General features: G+C 36.9%; 1 protein-coding gene and 1 pseudogene across 1 annotated transcript in view; both read left to right on the top strand.

Annotated features, from left to right (window-relative positions):
- LOC145667130 (glutathione hydrolase-like YwrD proenzyme) overlaps nucleotides 1-18,209 on the top strand; it is an 87,473-nt gene extending 69,264 nt beyond the window's left edge. The window contains exon 10 of the mRNA XM_081734873.1: nucleotides 17,883-18,209. Coding sequence (XP_081590999.1) covers nucleotides 17,883-18,129 — 247 coding nt within the window. The 3' untranslated portion in view covers nucleotides 18,130-18,209. The remainder of the gene's footprint in view (nucleotides 1-17,882) is intronic.
- LOC145666173 (NADH-ubiquinone oxidoreductase chain 4 pseudogene) overlaps nucleotides 1-19,474 on the top strand; it is a 287,501-nt pseudogene extending 268,027 nt beyond the window's left edge.
- Nucleotides 19,475-19,745: the final 271 nt, after the last annotated feature.

Here is a 19,745-nt window from a genome sequence, read left to right as displayed (position 1 = left end):
AAAACAGTGATTGTGTTTGTTTGGCCTTTCTCTTGTATATAGAAATAAAATGTATGAATGTGTAGTCTTAATTCTGGTTATATATATGTATTCCACCTCCCGTTCTCATGCTAGCTGTTTTCAATATAAAGTATGCACGGTGTACGAACACTTTCTGCGCTCACTGTAGGTATGTTGACAATAAGCGAATGTTATTAGAATATTTGTTGAGATTTATTTTCCTTCACTGCCTTTCGCCTGGTTAAAAAGTAGTTTGCAGTGCTTTGGAGCAGCTGCAGGTGGGAACGCGATAATGTTTGAGACATACCGGCGACTTTTTTGTGTGTGAAAATAAGACCTTTCTCATAAAGTAGTAAATAACTGCAGTAGCAATTGTCTACGTAAATGATAAAGACATATCCAACTACAAGAAATTAATACAGTATATATAGCCTATTCATTATTGTGTTTCTCTTTTAACAGCTACTAGCTAAGGATGGCCAATTCCAGAATCCGGAAAGTAAAATCGGAAAAATTCCGATTTTTTCTAAATTCCGGATTTTTTCCGAATGTCGGATTTTTTCCGAATTCCGGATTTTTTCTGAATTCCGGAATTTTTCCGAAATCCGGAATTTTTCTAAATTCCGGAATTTTTCAGAATTCCGGAATTTTTCAGAATTCCGGAATTTTTCCGAATTCCGGAATTTTTCTGAATTCCGGAATTTTTCCAAAATCCGGAATTTTTCTGAATTCCGGAATTTTTCCGAAATCCGGAATTTTTCTGAATTCCGGAATTTTTCCGAATTCCGGAATTTTTCTGAATTCCGGAATTTTTCCGAAATCCGGAATTTTTCTGAATTCCGGAATTTTTCCTAATTCCGGAATTTTTCCGAAATCCGGAATTTTTCCGAATTCCGGAAAGTAAATTTTCCGATTCCGGAAAACAAAATTTCCGGAATCCGGATTCCGGAAAATTTTGGCCATCCCTAAAATATATATATATATATATATATATATATATATATATATATATATATATATATATATATATATATATATATATATATATATATATATATATAGCTTTTTGGCTCGCGATAGTAGCTGCATTTGCATTTCTTAACCGAATGAAACCACACTGCACGATACTCGTATGAGGCAGAAAAACGCCCCGTTTCATGAGTCAAATTAATGTATGGGTTGGGGACTATGCTTCCAAACATTCCATGTTAATATTTAATTTTCTCTTTTGACCCCATTTCTTAACAGAATGAAGCCAGATTTACAAAGGATTAGTATGGGTTAAAAATTTGGTTCCTTTTGACCATGTCGGCGGCGGTGGGGTAGGGATGTTTCTACGTCTACTTAATCCACCTAAATATTGTGTATTTAACTTATATTATCGGCTACACCTGTTCACCGAATCAAACCAAACTTTGTGCAAAAATTGTATTGGGTAGAAATGATGTTCCTTTCGAAGATAAAGCCAAAACCAGTGCAGACCCGGGGAGCTATGCCTTCCAAATGTTTGTGCTGTATTGCCATTGCGAGTGAAAAATCAAATGCCTGTGCTAAAATTTGCTTAAATCTAAACAGACAGGGAAACAAGAATTTACTAGTTTTTTGTGCAAAGTAGTAATTTTCCATTTATTTGTATGTGGTTACTAGATGTAAGTTAAGCCACATAACTCAGCCCACTAAAACAAACAAAAACCTCCATTCTGTCATTTCACTACACAGACCTACATATTCTGTTTAGGTAGTATTAACACTTCCCTATTTCTTTGGATTTGCTTAAGTATTAGAATATGCATTATTAGGTGCACTGTTATTAGGAATGACTTACAACCTTTCTAAATTGATTTCATAAGCAGAACTGAAAAATGGTATAAGATGTAAGGTTTAGCCTAAATTTAATGAAAACATCAACACTTTTAGGTATGAGTTTGCACAAAACCAATAACAAGAAACCTCTTAAGTTCATGTTCACGTCTTTGCGTAAAGCTCTTTAATACAAAAATATTATCAATTTAATAATAACATGAAAGAGATCTCGATTGATCGCGTACTTTTTTTAATTGGACATTAAAATAGAGTACTACAAAATAATTCCAAGTGTTAAATTTGTAAAGCTAACGGATTAACTTAGAAGAACACAAACAGACACATCACACATACAGAGAAAAATGAACAATGTCTTGTTTAGAAATATGCCTATTAGCACTGAGTTTTCAACTAGAAATGTATGATGCATTGAAGTTCATGACACTGCTATTTAGGAACGAGCTCTTTTGTTCATGGAAAGAAAATAAGTTGTTTCGCATGTTCTGCACTAACTGTAAGTGAAGTATGAGCATCAGTTACGATATTGCATCCACAACTAAATACTCTTTCCGATAGAACGCTGGTACCTACACAAATACTTACGAGCCAGAAGAGCTAATTTTGGAAATTCACTGTCATGAGATTTCCTCCAGTGAAGGAGGTTTTCTTCCATATTTGTAGGCAGTGGTGCTATTCTAATTTTTGGTGACTGGTTATATATATATATATATATATATATATATATGAGAGAGAGATAGTAGATGGATACATAGAAAGATATCTCTCTCCAGTGGCGTAACTAAGGGCTAAGGCAGACAACGTGGGGCCCGTTTTCATATCCTACATCACAATTTGGGGGCCTCGTGATGACCTGGCCCCCCGCAATGCGGGGTCTGCGGGGCCCTTATTTACGCCCCTGTCTCTCTCCCTCTCTCTTAGGAAGCAAATCATGCAAGATAGACAAAGGCAAATTTTTCACTGGATACCACAAGTGACAAGTAGAGACCTACACAGCAACTTAATATAAGGTGTTGTGACGAAATTAGGTAGCACTGCGAATATCTTGGAAAGGAATTATCCAAAATAGATGTTTGTCAAGAAGTATTGGAAACACCTTAACCCAGCAATGGATCAACAATTATTGATAATGGTATGTATGCGTTTCAAATGTAAATAACACTCACCATTGCACTCATGTGATTCCAGTTTGCATTCTTGATATCTAACCAGCCCATTTGAAATTAAGAAAAAATCGCTTATACGTTATTCTGAGAGATCATATATCTAACCCTGTAGCTGTAAGAATTTCTAAGAACAAAGGTAAACAAACAAACTTGCTCGTTCTTGGGTATAACTGGATAAAATTTACTGTTATACCTGGGTATAACAAACGGTTTAGCAAACTCGAAATATATTAACAACCGGCTCTAGCGAACCGGTGCGAACCGGCTGAATAGCACCACTGTCTGTAGATGGCACTGAAAGATATGCATCGATTTCCTGTTGCAGTGAGGCATAAAATGATTAGCACAAAAGAGAATCGGGGATTCCCCGATTTTGCTTTTGTCGATCGGGTACGTCATTCGTCCATATCTGAAATGAAATGAATTTTTTGAGTTTTATGATTATGCCGGTTAGGCTAAAGGAGACAGTGATAATGAGAAATGAATGAAAATGATGAAATGAAGAAAGTGGGAGGAAAGGGAGAACCCCGATGAAACCCACGCAACGGTGTTTGTCCACCACAAAGTTCACTTGGCAAGAGCAGGGTTTGAACCGGGGACCTCATGCATCAGAGATGAACGCTCTACCACTGAGCCACCACGGACCCTATCGTCCATATCTGGATCAAGTATTGTTTGTGCGTGAGCTTAAAATACAACGCACGCACGTGTTATGCTATAGAAAGAACTCTCTCTCTCTCTCTCTGAAACGCATACAGCCACACGTGCACATTCACAATCGCACATACATGAAATAAACACCTACACACAAATAAAACACGCATATTCTATGTCACCCTGTTTCACTCTCATTACTTCCGCAATGATACCAATATAATAGCTGAGAAAGAAATTAAATGACTATTTTTATTAACTTTTTTCTGAGGAAAGACTGGTGGATTGAAGGAACACAAGTCTGTTTTCTGTGACTAACAAGTATTCTGAGATATCCCCCATTGAAAAGTTTTGAGACCAGATTGTATATATCAACATGAAAATTCAAGACCAATCAATATGTTGAATATCCATATTTGATGTTCTCAATATCAATATTGGATGTTGTCGATATCGATATTCGATATTATCGATATCGATATTCGATATTATCGATATCGATATTCGATATTGTCGATATCCGATATCGATATTGTCGATATCGATATTCGATATCCGATATTGATATCGATATTGATATATCTATTCGATATCGATATCAGAAAAATATCGAATGTCGATATCGAAATTTCGATATCGCACAGCCCTATTCTCTTCTATCCTGAATGTCCAAGTTTCACTACTAGGTTAATACACTGCACACAAATTTCTTAATAATATTCTTCCTGAGGCACAAGTCAATGTTGTTGGAAGTGAATATGGTACGTTCCTTGTTGAAAGCAGTCTTTGCCTGGTGTATGTGGTTTATAATTTCAGCCTTGGTTTTTCCATGTTATTTTCCTTAAGTTAGGTAGAAGAATTCACTCTCAAGTCGGTCATCTCCCAATCCACATTTAGCTTTTGTGTCATGTCTGTTTACTGTCAGTACCTTTGTTTTTCCTCTATTCAGTGCTTGTTGTGACCAGAGCTGAGAGTGCCCTCCATCCGAAAAAATGTCGCATCAAGTTGGTCTCTATTCTCTGCAAGCACAGCTATATAATCAGCATGTCTGTCCGCTGTACATGTACCTTCTCTCCACCCATTTCCCCAAGTCTCATTCATCTTGTCCAGCGCCCTTTGTATGTATCCGTTAAAAAATTCAGGAGAGAGTGAACATTTTTATCTGATACTAGTCTGTTCTTGATGGTCGCTACATCTTATAACTGCTATCTCTTCTTTGTAGAAGTTCTGCATTATTCTCCTATCCTTATATTTTACTCCTATTTCTTTAAACATTTGGAAAAGGGTGTTTAAACTGACTCAGTCCAAAGGTTTTTCCAGATCTACAAAGGCAATGAATGCGTCCTGTTCTTTCTCAAGGCGTTTTTAGAGGATAAGTCTCAGCCATAATATTACTTCCCTTATGTCTACGCCTTTCCTATACCAAACTGATCCTTCAAAAATATTGTGTCTATTCTCCTCTCCATCTTCCGCAGTATAGTGGTAGTGATAATTTTTGATGCGTTAGCTACCATGCTTAGGGCTCTGTACTGTTCATACTTGGTGGCTGTTGGTTTCTCTGAAAGAGGACCATAATAATTTTTTTTGAAGTCTGAAGAAAGCTGCCCAGTTTCATAGATTTTATATACAAATCTGAATAATTCATCGTGTACCTTCGTACCTGCACCTTTTATTAGTTCAGCTGGAAAATCATCCACTCCTGGAGGCCAAGTAAAACTCGTCTCTTGTAACACTACCCCTTTTCTCCGGGTCAACTTCATCTTCTTCCAGCAACACTTCAGTTTCGTCTTCTCCGTCGTATAGTTTTTCGAGGTATTATTTTCAGTTTTCTGTTCATACACTAATGCTCCGTCTTCCTTCTGCATTCCATTGCTCTTTATCTTTGTTCCGAAGAAGTATTTTGATACATTTATATGTTGTTACCTTCCGTGGTCAACTTATTCACTTCTCTACATCTCTCTTCCCTCTACTGTTTCTTAGCTTTAATTGAGCTTCCTCGTTACTAAGCGGTTAGCGTACGCGCCTTTAGCGTGGGAGACTGGGTTCAATTCCTGGCGGGAGTTCATATGGTTCGAATTTCATGTTAAGCTCTAGGTCCAGTCTCATATAACCTCGCTGCTAAAGGGAGTTAGGGTTAAATCAATCAATCTATCTTAGCTTTACTTAACTCCCTGTTGATCTTTCCTCAGTAAGCGATATTTCTCTTTCTCTCTTCAGTATTATCTTGTTTAACCAACCGTCGTTCCTCGCCCTTTGCTTACAATGTCATCAGTTGTCCATTCTTTCTTTCTTTGGACTTTTTGTATTCCAATTTCTTCCCCCGCTGCACCCATATATTACTTTTCAGCCCATTTTATTCCTCTTCAATGTCTCCATAACTCTTTCCTATCACATTTGTGTTTGTTTTCTCCGCACATGCCCACCTTGATACATCCTTATTTTTCAGTCTTTCCAAGTCCTGTATCTAACTAGATCATTTATTTCCTTTTTTGTATTTGAGCTCACACTCACGTAGCAGCATGTTGTGGTCTCTGTCTATGTTTAACCCTTGCGAAACTCCTCTAATTCTTAACCTGATTTCTAAATCTATTATTAACTAGAATATAATCAATCTGGTATGTTCTATTATCGCCTGGAGATTTCCAAGTGAATCTCAATGTAGATGATGTTGGGACCATGCATTGCATATTATTAGTTTGTGTTGGACGCAGAACCCTACCAATCTATCATCTCTCTCCTAATCCGTAGGGCCCCACAACATTTTCAGCCCCTCTTTCTTCCATCACAACATTCCAGTCCTCCATGATGATCAGGTCTCCTTCGCTTTTATTTCCTCTTATGACTCCATTTATTTCTTCATAGTTTTTTCAATCTCATCATCATCATCTACGTACTTGGATTACCACAGTTTGGTTTGGTTTGGCATCGAGTTTTACCAGTAGAATTCTTCCACAAATTTGCGTGTATCCGCTGACTCTCTGCTCTGATTTCTTCCTTAGAACCACTTCCATTCCTTTTGTATCTGATCATCCTTCAATTGTGCCTGTGTGGATTCTCCGGAAAGCCAGAAGAATCATCAACGGCCTTACCTTGCAGAATCAAGTTGACATCTAAAACGTTAAAGAAAATATTTTCAGTAAAAATCAAGCCCCGACTCAGGAATTTTATTACGATGGCTAGCTACACTCTTCCCGTTATATGTGGAGCAAATCATCTTATGTATGTTTTTAATTTTATTCGTGGATCTGATACGACCCGCGGGCCGTCAGTTTGACCATCACTGATTAGTTTACAGTACACCATAATGAATGTTGGGTTAAGGTGAAAAGCTCATGCGTAGTTTTCGAGAAAATGAGAAAAAGATCATAAAACTAAAAATTGGTCCATATGATAGCAAATTGGCCCTGTGGTCTATGGACATACAATTAAAGTGTGACTTATGCTATTCATTTGTGCTCTTCATCTTATTTTCTAATCGCACCGGAAATTTGTCAAAATGTCAAACCTTACTATACATTGTAGAAGGCGTATGAAGGGATTTAGGATTTAGATTCCTTGGCTTTCGGCATCTAAGGCCATTTAGCCCTTCACGTTTTGAGGGATGACGTCCCTCGGCGAGCACACTATCCGGGGAAAGGGAAGGAAGTGGCCTGGGATCTATAAATAAGGTACCACCCCGGCATTTGCCTGGTCTGAATGAGGAAAACCCAGGAACACATCATTCAGGGTGGCTGGCCTCAAAAAGCGTTTCACACTTTTTCGACCGAGTTCTCCCATCGGGAATTGAACCCTGGACTGCTCGCACCAAAGGCGAGAGCGTAGGAGGCGTATAAAAATGATAGGAAGTTATGTGATCAAATTAAACGAAATATGGAGGAGCCCAAAAAGGTTTTGCCTTGATTATACGTAGAGATGCAAGGGCTCGGAAAAAAACCGGTTTTTTTGAAAAAAAAACTCGGTTTTTTCTGCTTCGCTTTTTTGCTTGGGAAATTTTGGGCTTTTTTCAAAATTCTGCTTTAAATTGATAAAGCAGACTTTGTTTCGCTTCTCTATAACACAAAAAATCATTTAATTAGTGGTTGATGCTGATAATAATATAAAACCTCGAAAATAAACTATGAATTTCGAAAAGATATTTCAAACAATTTTTCTTCAATATATTTACATTATGAATTCCACAGGATTAAGCAATGTATATAATAAGAATTTTTTAACTTTCTGTATACAAAAGTAAGCAGAGTTGGCAAGAACCATGCTTGTTTTTGAAAATGCCAAAAACCCGGTTTTGGGGGGATGTTTAAACCAGGCTTTTTTGGTTTAAACCAGGCTTTTTTGGTTTAAACCAGGCTTTTTTTATTTAGATTTTTTGCTTTATGTAGACTATTTATATTACATATTCACAGAAATAAGTGTGTTTCACCTTGGTGTTATTATGCAACAGCGAGGTTATGCCGGAAGAACTCCCATAAGTTTAAAGAAGTCCGGTCAGTAAATTTCTTAAATTGAGAATCTCCCGCCCTAGCCATCGGGAAAATCCCGTCATTACTTGAAATGTAAGACAATAACGGGAAAATCCTGTTATTGCTTTCCATGTAAAATTTAAAGGTTAACGTATCATAATCAGTACGCTAAAACTGAGGTATTAAATTACAAATTTAGTACGTAGATATTATTGAAAGTCCAATCCAAGCTAATGTTAGAAGCTACGTAGGCAATCGATAAATTTTGCCAATTTCTATCAATATGTTTAAGCAATCTTGGCTTCTTTATAAAACAACGGGTACTTAGGCATGCAGAAATATACAATTTGGTTTGTTTCGTATGTTTAGGCTTAACATGCTTACGAAATACCGAGGTTATCAAGGAGAAGACTTTCACTTAAACTGACATCCGAACCGCTACTTGGTTTACGCATGAAAGAAGGGTTGTGGTTCGACTAGTGTTGCCACGAGACGAGACGAGACGAGACTTCAGGCTGTCTCGTCTCGTCTCGTGCAAAGCATGTCTCGTCTCGTGTCTCGTCTCGAAAAAATGGGCTCGTCCCGTCTCGTGTCTCGTCTCGAGAGGTTCTGTCCCGTCTCGTCCCGTCTCGTCTCGTTTGTCTCGTTTTGTCTCGTCTTGTCTCGTAAAAAAATAGCATACCATGGGAACGAAATTAAATATAGCAGGCTGCACCATGCTAATCAAGATACAACTAAGTTACAAGTATTAACCAGAACACAAAGACAAGAAATGTCAGGGTAACTACACCGTGAAGCCTTCACCTCTGGTGTATGTGGTAGTCGGTTCAATCTCGGTTAGTGCCATGTGAGCTTTGTGGTGGACAAACATCGAATGGGTGTGGGGGCCGCGGTAGCTCAGTGGTACAGCGTTCATCTCTGGTGCTTGGGGTCCGGGTTCGATCTCAGCCCCTGCCAAGTGAACTTTGTGGTGGACAAACACCGTGTGCGTGGGTTTTCTCGGGGTTCTACCGTTTCCTCCCACTTTCATCATTCCACCATTTCATTCATTACTCATCATCACCGTCTCCTTTAGCCTAACCGGCATAACCGTGGGACCTAAAACTCAAAGATTTAATTTAATTTCATTTCATTTTTCGAATGTGTGTGTTTTCTCGAAGTTGTCTAATATCCTACCACTTTCTTCATTCCACTAATTTTCCCATCATCATCCATTCGGGGTGGGCCAAAGTTGCCTAAAGGTCTTAAAAATAAATTCAAATAAGCTCACAAGGCAATGACAAATAGTTTACAAGATAATATATCTCTGCTGTTAGTTGTCTGAGGCTTCTCGACCCTTCCTTTTTTTTTTTTTTTTTTTTTTTTTTTACATTCTGAAACATTGAAATTTGTTTCACCAGTTTCAATACACGAATATACAGTAAATTGCTCATAGGTACGTCGAAGATAAAGACACTAATGTCAAATAATGTTTACACGACAAGCAAAGTTCGATGTAAAGGTGTCACCATCCACGACACTATCGTATACTATCAGCCCACTTGCTTTATAGTGTCTGTATATATATATATATATATATATATATATATATATATATATATATATATATATATATATATAGAGAGAGAGAGAGAGAGAGAGATGGAAAGATATATAGATAAATAGAGAGATAGATACGTGTGTACACTTTGATTTCATATATTCCAGCCTTTAGGTTTCCATACCAATCCAAAAATTACTTTCCATTTTAGCATGTTTAGATTTGTTGCAATTATTATTATTTTTTTTTTTAAAGCTCGGAACCAAATAATTTTATTGAGTAATGGAAAGTATTTGATTGAAATTTTATATGTTACTGCACAGTAAGCTCTACTTAAAGTGCCATAGTAATGGGAGCTGAACGACACATCGGACCAAAGAATGCTTGGGGCCAGTCTTCACCTCCATGGTACAAATCTGTTCCCATAACCGCGGGGTGTGTGCCACTATATGGTGGTTGCCCCGTTTGTAACAAACTCATGACAGTACACCCAGATTAGCTAGTGGTCTAAAAAAAAGTTGATTTTTGGGTGGCCATTTTGGATTTCAAGTTTCTTATATTGTCGTGATCTATTCGCAATCATACAATGTACATCTTCATACCAAGCTGAGCGGTCTGCGGCGATAGACCATCGGCTCCGGGTTCCGGGTTGAGTCCCGGAAGGGTCATGTGTATGGATTTTAACAGCATTTGGTTTTTCGTATTGTGTCAGGGGGCAAAATCGTACGGGATAAAAGGATTTCAGTCTGAAAAAATTGGAGAGAATATCCTCCCCAGGATACTTTCATGGGAGTAAGGAATTAGTAAAAATATAGGATATACATTTTATAGCAGGTTTAAAATTATGGTTTGGGTATCCTATTTCTTTTCTGTTAATTATGTTCTTCAATGTTCGAATTTTGATCATTCTCATGATATTTTCTGCTTTCTATGGAGTTCCATGAATATTATACCAAATGTTCTTTACTCTGTAAGAAACCATTTCTGAAGATAATTTAGGTCCTAATGAATATTATTCACTAGGAAAGGGAAGTATTCCCCTCCTCTCAACATGGAAGCAGAGCAAGGTCCGTCGACCCTACTGTTCCGCGCTTTTACAGGTCCCTTCATAACTCGCTGTTTCTGCGTAGCCACTTTCTCCAGCTGTAGTGTAACGACACCGTGGTGAAGCAGGGACAAATATCGTGTGGTAAGCCTGGGACAAATATCGTGTGGTAAGCCTATGTTCCGCCTTAGCGATTTGCAAAGGAAAACAAATTTTTAAATGCAATAAAAGTAAAGACTACATACAGATACACTATGTACTCATTATAGCATTGAGTATCACTTGAAGAACAGCTTTGCATCCACTGTCTTAAAGAACATTCCTCCTGCGCAGTTCCTGTGTTTTTCTACTCAAAAACCGAATTCTGAAGTATGTCTTAGCCTTGTCGAATAGTTTCAAGATCGAAGTATCTTTCTTAGGACATAAAACGGTCAGCCAATCACATTCTTTTTCTTTTCTTCGGTTCACAGTTTTTTGTGAAATATTCGAAATATAACTTCATACTATTTTATTGCTTCCATTCACCTGGAAGAAGGTGAAACGAGACCACCACATAGCCTCATATTGCCACCATTGAACTTCGAAAGAATCGCAACTATCTTGAATCCTGAGACTTCAACTTTCGATATGATTTCGAAGAGTAATTTTTACTTTTCATAGTCTTATCGAAATCATAATACACTGGCTGTTTCCACACATCTATTAAGCCTCGAATCATTGGCACCTGTACATTTCTGTGTGGTCCTAAAAATAAATAAACGTTTTGGTCATAGCATACACGCCTATTAACATTCAATTCATCAAATATAAGCACTGAAAATTTTTCCACACTCTTTAAGTAGCGTCCTTGCTAAGTCAAAATTTTCAAAAAATGGGGTAGGAATACCGGGAAAAAACGGTAATTCTTGCATACAACGTCGAAATGTCGACACATTGGGTACGGGGATTCGAACTTGTAACCACAGATGATTGCATAATTTATCAATGAGGCGTGTTGTGTTAATGCACGAATGATATCTTAATCAATCCATCTTAGTTTTTTCTTGCCATTCATTAGCATATTTACTTGGTCCTGTATAAAACTTTTTCGTAATATATCCACCACCGGTTATTAACTACTTTATTGAAACGATCACAATATTATATTTTAGAACTGGCCTTTCAAATTAATTCTTTATTATATTTGCTTTCCAATTCTTTTAACTTCGTTTGTAAACATATTATTTTGACTTTGTACATACTGTTAGACTTCAGTTTTTCGTTCTCTTTACGCAAAAAGGAGAACTCTTCCTTTGGTTTATGCCCCTCACTCTCCACAAAACAAACGAAAAATAACATAAACAAAGAGTTATTTTTTTATTTCAGTCACAATAGTTACTTCATCTGGCTTCACCCCAATGTCTGATTTGTTTTTTCTTTAAACACCTAACTTCCGTACATTTAATTCTTTCAGTATTTACATCAACACGGTTCCGTATAGTAAAGGTAAGTTTAGTGAAGGCACGTCTTGTTTAAACTTTTTCTTGGGTAGAATATTTAGAAGCTCACATTTTAAATTATGTCCATAAGCTTCGGGAATAAAATGATCGGAATAGATGCTGGCGTTTTCAACTTTAAAGATGTCTTTCCGACAGCATTTCTTTTGCCAAACTTTCCGCAAAGGAACCGAGGGAAATACATGATAAATAACTTTGGAACCCGTAGTATTTCTACTATAATTGCGACAAGTACTTAGTGTAGAATTTGACATGCTTATAGGCTAACACGACCACTACAGTAATTAATGTTTTCTTAATACAGGAAAGCAAGAATCACTCACTTTCCTGCAAAAATCAAAGAAACAAACAAGGGTGAATGACAAGGACCTTGGGCGAAAGCTGTTTCTGCTCCCGCCGTGACATCACAATTTTACTGCATCTTCGGTTTTCAAAGAAGGGTAGTTATGACGCGACCTTAAAAGAGGAAAGGAACAGTAGGGTCGACGAACCTTGGAAGCAGAGGGCAATTTTGCACACTGGTCAGATCAAACATTTCCGCGTAACAAAACGAAGGTCCCCCTGTAAAACCTCTTCATTTAAAGTGTCATTGTTAGTATCAAATTTGCTGAAAGCAAACAATTTGAAGGGTTCGTCGATAATATCTGCTTTTTTTGTCCTGCGCCCGCCTTCCAAACCAAGAGGTGAATTTTACATGACTGCTGTATAATAAGCGAGCGATTGGTAAAATGGTAAAAGTGTATTTTTATGTGTATGTGTGTGTGTGTGTGTGTGAGAGAGAGAGAGAGAGAGAGAGAGAGAGAGAGAGAGAACGAGAGAGAAGACAAAATTTTAGTTGCAAGATGACATACTTCAATTGCCGTTTTCGGTTAATTTCGGTTCATATAGCAAAAAGAATACCGCCACCAGAGAATCCGCCATCTCAACCAGAACTTTCAACTACAGCCTGTAATGAGTGTAGACCTTATCCAGTTTTCAAATTGAATAGATGGGGTGGTAGTTCGGTTTCTTGAACTTGTAAAAATCTTCCCTGTCTTTGATTTTGTTTGTCATCATTCCAACCAGAAATGAAAAAAAAATGAGAATTCCTCAGTTTACAGCAAGGGGAATTGGGGACAAGACATTAAGGATGATATTCCTGGAAGCTCATGTATCACGATTGATTCATTCAATAGACAGAGGACACTTTTCTATGAAGGCTTTTCAACATGTTTTCTCACAAAGGGGATTTTCCTTTTGCAATCTATATGAGCACTGGCAATTTCAATCTTGGCCATTCCCGCCAGTGTTTTCATTTTCGAGACACGAGACGAGACGAGACATTTCACGATACGTCCCGTCTCGTCTCTTGTCTCGTCTAAAAGGGTTCCGTCTCGTCTCGTGTCTCGTCTCGTTTACGAGACGAGACGAGACGGGACACGAGAAATGTCTCGTCTCGTGGCAACACTAGGTTCGACCGAGAGTTGAACATGGGTCACCTTGATTAAAAGGTGAAAGGGAAATAAAACTATTGCAGGTGGTTTGATATCTGGAAACGTCACCATGAAGTTCACACGATTCGCATTTTTCATTCTTTTTTCTTTCTTTCTTTTTTCTTTTTTTTTGGTTTAAACCAGTTATTTAAAAAAGTTGGTGTAAACCAGCCAACCCTAAAAATAACACTTCTTTTTAAAAAATACACAAATAACTAGCAAAATAGTATGTAGTATTTTTACTTCAAAATATTCCATACCCTCTTTTTGAAACAAAATAAAATTAAAATAAAACATAAGAGAAATACTTAGATTTATATGGATACACTTAAAGGCTGCACATCTAGAGCTTTTGGTTCTGTATATTCTTGAAATACTACAGTTAAGTTTTATATAACCACCATCACGGTTTACCCAATCCTCAAGTTTTCTGAATTTTTAACAAGAGGGATTCAACATATCATTACGGAACTCCCCCCCCCCCAAAAAAGGACTACGGAATATATTTAAGTTAAGCTAAATACAACTGCACAACAAACATGACTGAGTGATTAGCTTTTGCGCTTCTATCGGGAAGTCCGGGATTCAACCAAAATTCGACCATTCTGACAAAGGTTTTCTTCATTCCATCTATGAATGTAGAAATAGTGCGTGTACTGTGAGTTGGCCGACTTCCTTTCTTATTGTTTTTGAATTGTTATTATTACTAATTATCAGCAGTGACGGTTTTGCGAAGGTTAGGGGAGCGGTCTTTCGGACTGTAGCCCGTTCCCCAAAGTTACGGAATGTCTGCAACAAACGAAATACCTATTAGTTATGCCTTTACTCATAAACTTTAAGCTCCCGTCAAATAAAAATTACGAATGTTTAGAAAAACTAAACATTAGTAAGAAAAACCCTTCCCAAAATACTTTTCTAAATCCGCCACTGATTCTCAGTATAAAATGATTTTTAAGGTTGTATTTGGAAGATTATTGCTAAACATATAAACGAAACGAAATATTAGTTATGCCTGTACTCATAAACTTCAAGCACCTCCCAAATAAAACTAGGACAATTTAGGAAACGAAACAATCAGAAAAACCCCTCCTAAAGTACTTTTCTAAATCCGCTACTGATTATTTGTATAAATTGGTATTCAAGGTTGTGTCCGGAAAATTATTGCTAAATCACTCCACAGCTACTGTATAACAGAAAATGGATGTACGATTTCACGGATATATTGAAAAACGTACGCTTTGACGGATAAATAGAAAAACTGGCAAGTTTAACTTTTGCGCTAGAAGCTAGAGTACTAAAAGCTCTTAGAAATGAAACACGGATGACAAACTAAAATGATCTAGAGAAGAAAAAAGATGTCGATAACTCAAAAGTTAAAATAAAGTTAAATAGCCTCTAAAATTGCCCTCAAATACTACATTCTTCATGTTAGCTTTGTGAGCGTTTGGCCCCCCTCACTCCCATTTCATTTTAAATTTCCCAGTTACTTTTGGCTGAATTGGAATAAGGCTCCATGTACTGTGCGTTGACGCAAACTGTGTTATGGTTTTATCTTTTTCTATGAGTTGGCAGTCCTGTGGGTAGTGACTTGTACTTCCTGTTCACCGAACAAAAGGGATGTAACGTGATAGTGATGTCATAAAATATAGTACCATCGACTCAAATGTAATCGTGAAATATTTTTACTGTTTTTAATATTTTAATTATTTCATCTTAATGGTGAACTCATTTAACGCCTTTCGATATGTATATTTCTCATAAAGAATATTTATTATAGATATTTCTAAAATATTTTCTTTGTCATGACTAGCGCAAACTTACTGACGCTTAGCCAAAGAGACGCGCGAAGGTGTGCTTGGTGATGGTGGCTGTAATGATTGTCCTACATATCTTGCGTCCATAGAAAAATCTAAGATTTCCTCAACCATCTTCGAAAGTATTGTGAATTTAGTCATGTGAAATCAAAGTTATATCAAAATAAGTATTTAAACGTGAAATTCACACAAAACCAATGAACGTATGCTAAAATACCGCCTGAAATCCAAAACGACGGAAACCGATGATTTGTGAGCAAGGAATCCATGCAGGTAAATGGTTGATTATATTCACAGTTGAGAAGCAAGGACCAGAATGGAGCCTAAATCATGACCATTGGTCGGACAACAAGCATCAATGAGAAATTTCATTACTGGAAATAACTACGTGACCCTCCCCCCAAATCCATCAATTTGCAGTGCAATGAAATTTAGTGCGAATAAATAGTGTGTGTTAAGTGTTAGTGCATCGTGTAATCTAAATTCTAGCCGGCATCTACAGTCCATTATTTTCTTCAAAGAAAGAAAGAAATCAATCATTCATAATTACTTCTTCGTAAAATTTCCAAATGAGTATTAATATGGGCTTATAATGTGTTAGTACATGTTGAGTAAATTTCTCAATAAAATGTAGTAATATTGTACACGTAAGTATTATACATAACCTGTGTTCATTGAATAAAAGTCACATATTGTATGTATTTCGTTTGCAATTACCTTTACTGTGTGCTCTACGCAAATCACTACTGAAACGGTGGATATTATATCTGACTACTTTTGGTTATTTTGTTGAAGTCAGCAGGCGTGGTGAGGACGGTGGGCACCTGCAGTCGCAACCTCAATTGTAAGTTACATTGGTTCGAGATCCTACTTGGAGGTTTGCGCATACTTCATTTTAGTATTATCAGCTGTGCGGCGAATGTCCTCTTCCCACCAACCACTAGCATTCACCATAGGTAAGGCGTACCGAACAAGATTCGAACCCAGAAGGGTTATGAGAATTGGTTATCCCGAATGGGAACAGGTAAGGTTCAGACCCTTCCGGTCATAGCTTTAATTCGTAAAACATGTGCTCCATCCATCTTGATGGTGAATTACAGAGCGAAATATCGCATTTAGGTCATGGAATTCTTATCTAACTATAGAATATACTATAAGAAAGCTATTTAGATAGAAAAATCATGAAAATGAAAAAAGCCAAAATTTTCAAAATTCTCGTCGTTTTCCCAAAAAAGCCGGCTTTTTATGTGAAAAAAACCATCGATTCAAAAAAGCCGGCTTTTTTGCATCTCTAATTATACGAGATATGTACGTGTAATAGGGATCTGAACTTCGCCTACTGGAGCCTCCTCCTTTACATAGCAACCTTCTACAGTTCAACATTTCTTACATCTTGGAAACAGTTCTTTAGATAAGTCTTCAGGTTTAGCAACAAATTAATTTGCGAAACCAGGATCATCCTGGAAATGAATTTTGTAAACTGATCCATTAAACTGCTCAAATAGTAAAATATGGAAGTCCAAGGTCATTTGAACACAGTGAATGACAAAGGTTGTCCATAGTCGAAACATGACTGTTTCTGCAGCACAATGCGTAGGTGAGTTGTCAGCTAAACACCAACTCGCCTCTTGATAGCAAATTTAGTCTTTCTCCTTGAAAGCATTCAGTAGCTTTCGCAGAAATTCTCTATAGCGTGCTTCCGTTATTTAGAACCATTTGGTAAGTGAGGATTTCCTATCACACATTTGTTGCTCCAAAACACAGACAATAGTATTTGTTTCGACAGTCATTCCACCTCTTAACCACATTAGAAATGGATAATAAGGAATGCTTTGCATTTTTTAAAGATTAAATAGATAAGCCCAACTTTCATACATGGTTACTAATCCACATGCGGTACTTTCCTTATATCCAAGATGTCGCATTATGTGTTGTACACTGATCTGGTAATTTCACGTTCGCAGTTAAGAAATTCTTCAAGATCACTTTTGCATGATACTTGGTTCTGTAGCTGTGTTAAGAATGCCTTTCTTGGGTCGTTATGCTTACTTGTGTGCTTACATTTCGTATCTCATTTCCTCATTTGATAATTTCATTTGTTGGGCATTACCACACACACACTCATGGGACGTTGCACAATGATGCAGGAAGCTAATCACAGCTCTACACTCACTTCTGTGCAGCATGGTGCCATGTACTCTCTTGAAACTAACTTCAATGCAAACAAACCTGTAATGATAGAAATTAATGTGTTTTTATTGAGATGTCTACATGTCTACAATATCTAGATCATGGTGAGAATAAAAATATTTTGGTTGCTCTTCGTAGAACGAGAAAACATTACTAACATCTTTCTTCATTATGCGAATTTCTCCACATTTTAAATTATAGTAGTTTTATACTCTTTTTTGCAGTCAACCATGGAAGGTACTTTTGGAGAAGGAATTTCCTGAATGCACAGTGAAATGTCTTCGCCAGAAGGGACATGAAATTGAGTGGCCCGTTACCGGTTTCAGCAGAGGAGTATTCGGTCGAGGACACGTAATTACGCGAGGAGCTTGGTGGTTGAATGGATCCAGTAGTGATGATGTATATTCAGGTAGTGACGTCTATTGGGCAGCTGCTGACAGTCGCTGTGATGGTTATCCAATGGGATATTAACCAAGAAATACTCATATGTTTTTTTAAAGAAGAAAACTAACATGATTTATTTAAATAAAAAACATTTTCTCAAAATTATGTTTTTTTATTGAGTATAGCAATACAATAAATAAATTCTACAATATTTTTAGAGTTTAACAAAGAAAAAGTTCCAAAGAGAGTATAGGAATCTACAGATGATGTTGAGCTGAAAAAAGGATATAGGCCTACAAGCGCATGTGTAATTTTTGAGAAAATGAAAAAATGTTAAACTAAAAATTGATGCCGTACGAGAACCATGCCATTTATTGGGGTGAAACTGATATTGAAATACAGGGAGTAATCTACACCCCTAACATCCCCTTAATTTCTTTACACACACTCCTGGATGGAAAAGGAATAGTCCCCCAAATCCAATTGTATCAATCAGTATCATATAGGTTATTTATTACATCATGTTAAAAAAAGTTTAGCGTTTAGGAAAGAAGGCAATATCATTATTTATTTATTTCACTTCAAAATACGAAGCGACCTCGTTCTCATGTACGGCTTCGAGAACTACATTGTTTCGGGTGGTGTTTCGGGTGGTGACCTCATTGTTTCGGGTGGTGTTTCGATCAAAACAATTGACAAAACAGACCCGCTCGTACCTATCCTCCTGGGTTCCGCGGTCGTTTCCGAGAAAAGAGATTGATGGACAGATGCAGATGACTGAAATTGGCAACGTTTTGAGCGGTCATTCATCTACCTCCTCCTCAGTAAGGAAAAATATGACAATATAGTAATAAGCCTATGCCAGATTCAGTTGGTAAGTGCTACTCTGAAAATGGCGCATCAACGGACGGAAGTTAGAAGGGTGTAGTCAAAACGCTTTCAGAAATGAGGAGATCGATCGAGGTAAGAATTATATATATTTTAGACTGAGTCTAGTGCTATGCAGGAACATATTTGTCGCTAGCTTAATTTTTTGTAAAGTATACTTTTATGTATTTCTTATGAACGTTTAGGGAGTCGAAGATTGTTAATCAATCGAGGAATACTATCTTTTATGCCGAGTCTAGGGCTGTGATGATTTTTATTAAGAATTGCTAATATAGCTGCACCACCAACATTAAATTTATTAGGAGAAATTAGTTTATTAAATAGAATCGTTGGCTGATCTTGATTGAGTATATTAGGGTTAGCTTTACTATCTTTTTTTAGAGCTGCTTATAGATTGTATTTATATTCATATACTCAACACGGAATGCCTTATTCTAATTTATATTCTTGTTGAGGGGGAAGTGTGCGAGAATATCTATTATTGATATTACACTGATTGCCTTTAAATTTATTGATCTTTTTTGCAGGGCCAAGATTTTTATGATTGTAGTTGCTTGAGTAGTTTAGAATAAAATTTTAGTTTGTGGAACTAAAGAAGGTTTATTGCCCTTAGGCCATGGTTTGACCTTTTTCAATTTGTATAACTAGATTTGCCTTTTTAAGTGGAATAAGTGTTTTTTTGTTTCTAACAGGCTTGAATTTTTTAATTAATAGATATAGTGTATTTATTGAGTGAGAGGTTATTTCTTTTAATAGAAATAAAATTATTATAACTCTTCTATTTGACTGAATATCATTTATGTTTATAAGATTTG

This window comes from Thermobia domestica, chromosome 12 (assembly GCF_964235325.1).
Source record: "Thermobia domestica chromosome 12, izTheDome1.hap1.1, whole genome shotgun sequence".
Taxonomy (NCBI): domain Eukaryota; kingdom Metazoa; phylum Arthropoda; class Insecta; order Zygentoma; family Lepismatidae; genus Thermobia; species Thermobia domestica.
The sequence above is the reverse complement of the archived record's forward strand: the minus strand, read 5'-3'. Positions and strand labels throughout refer to the sequence as shown.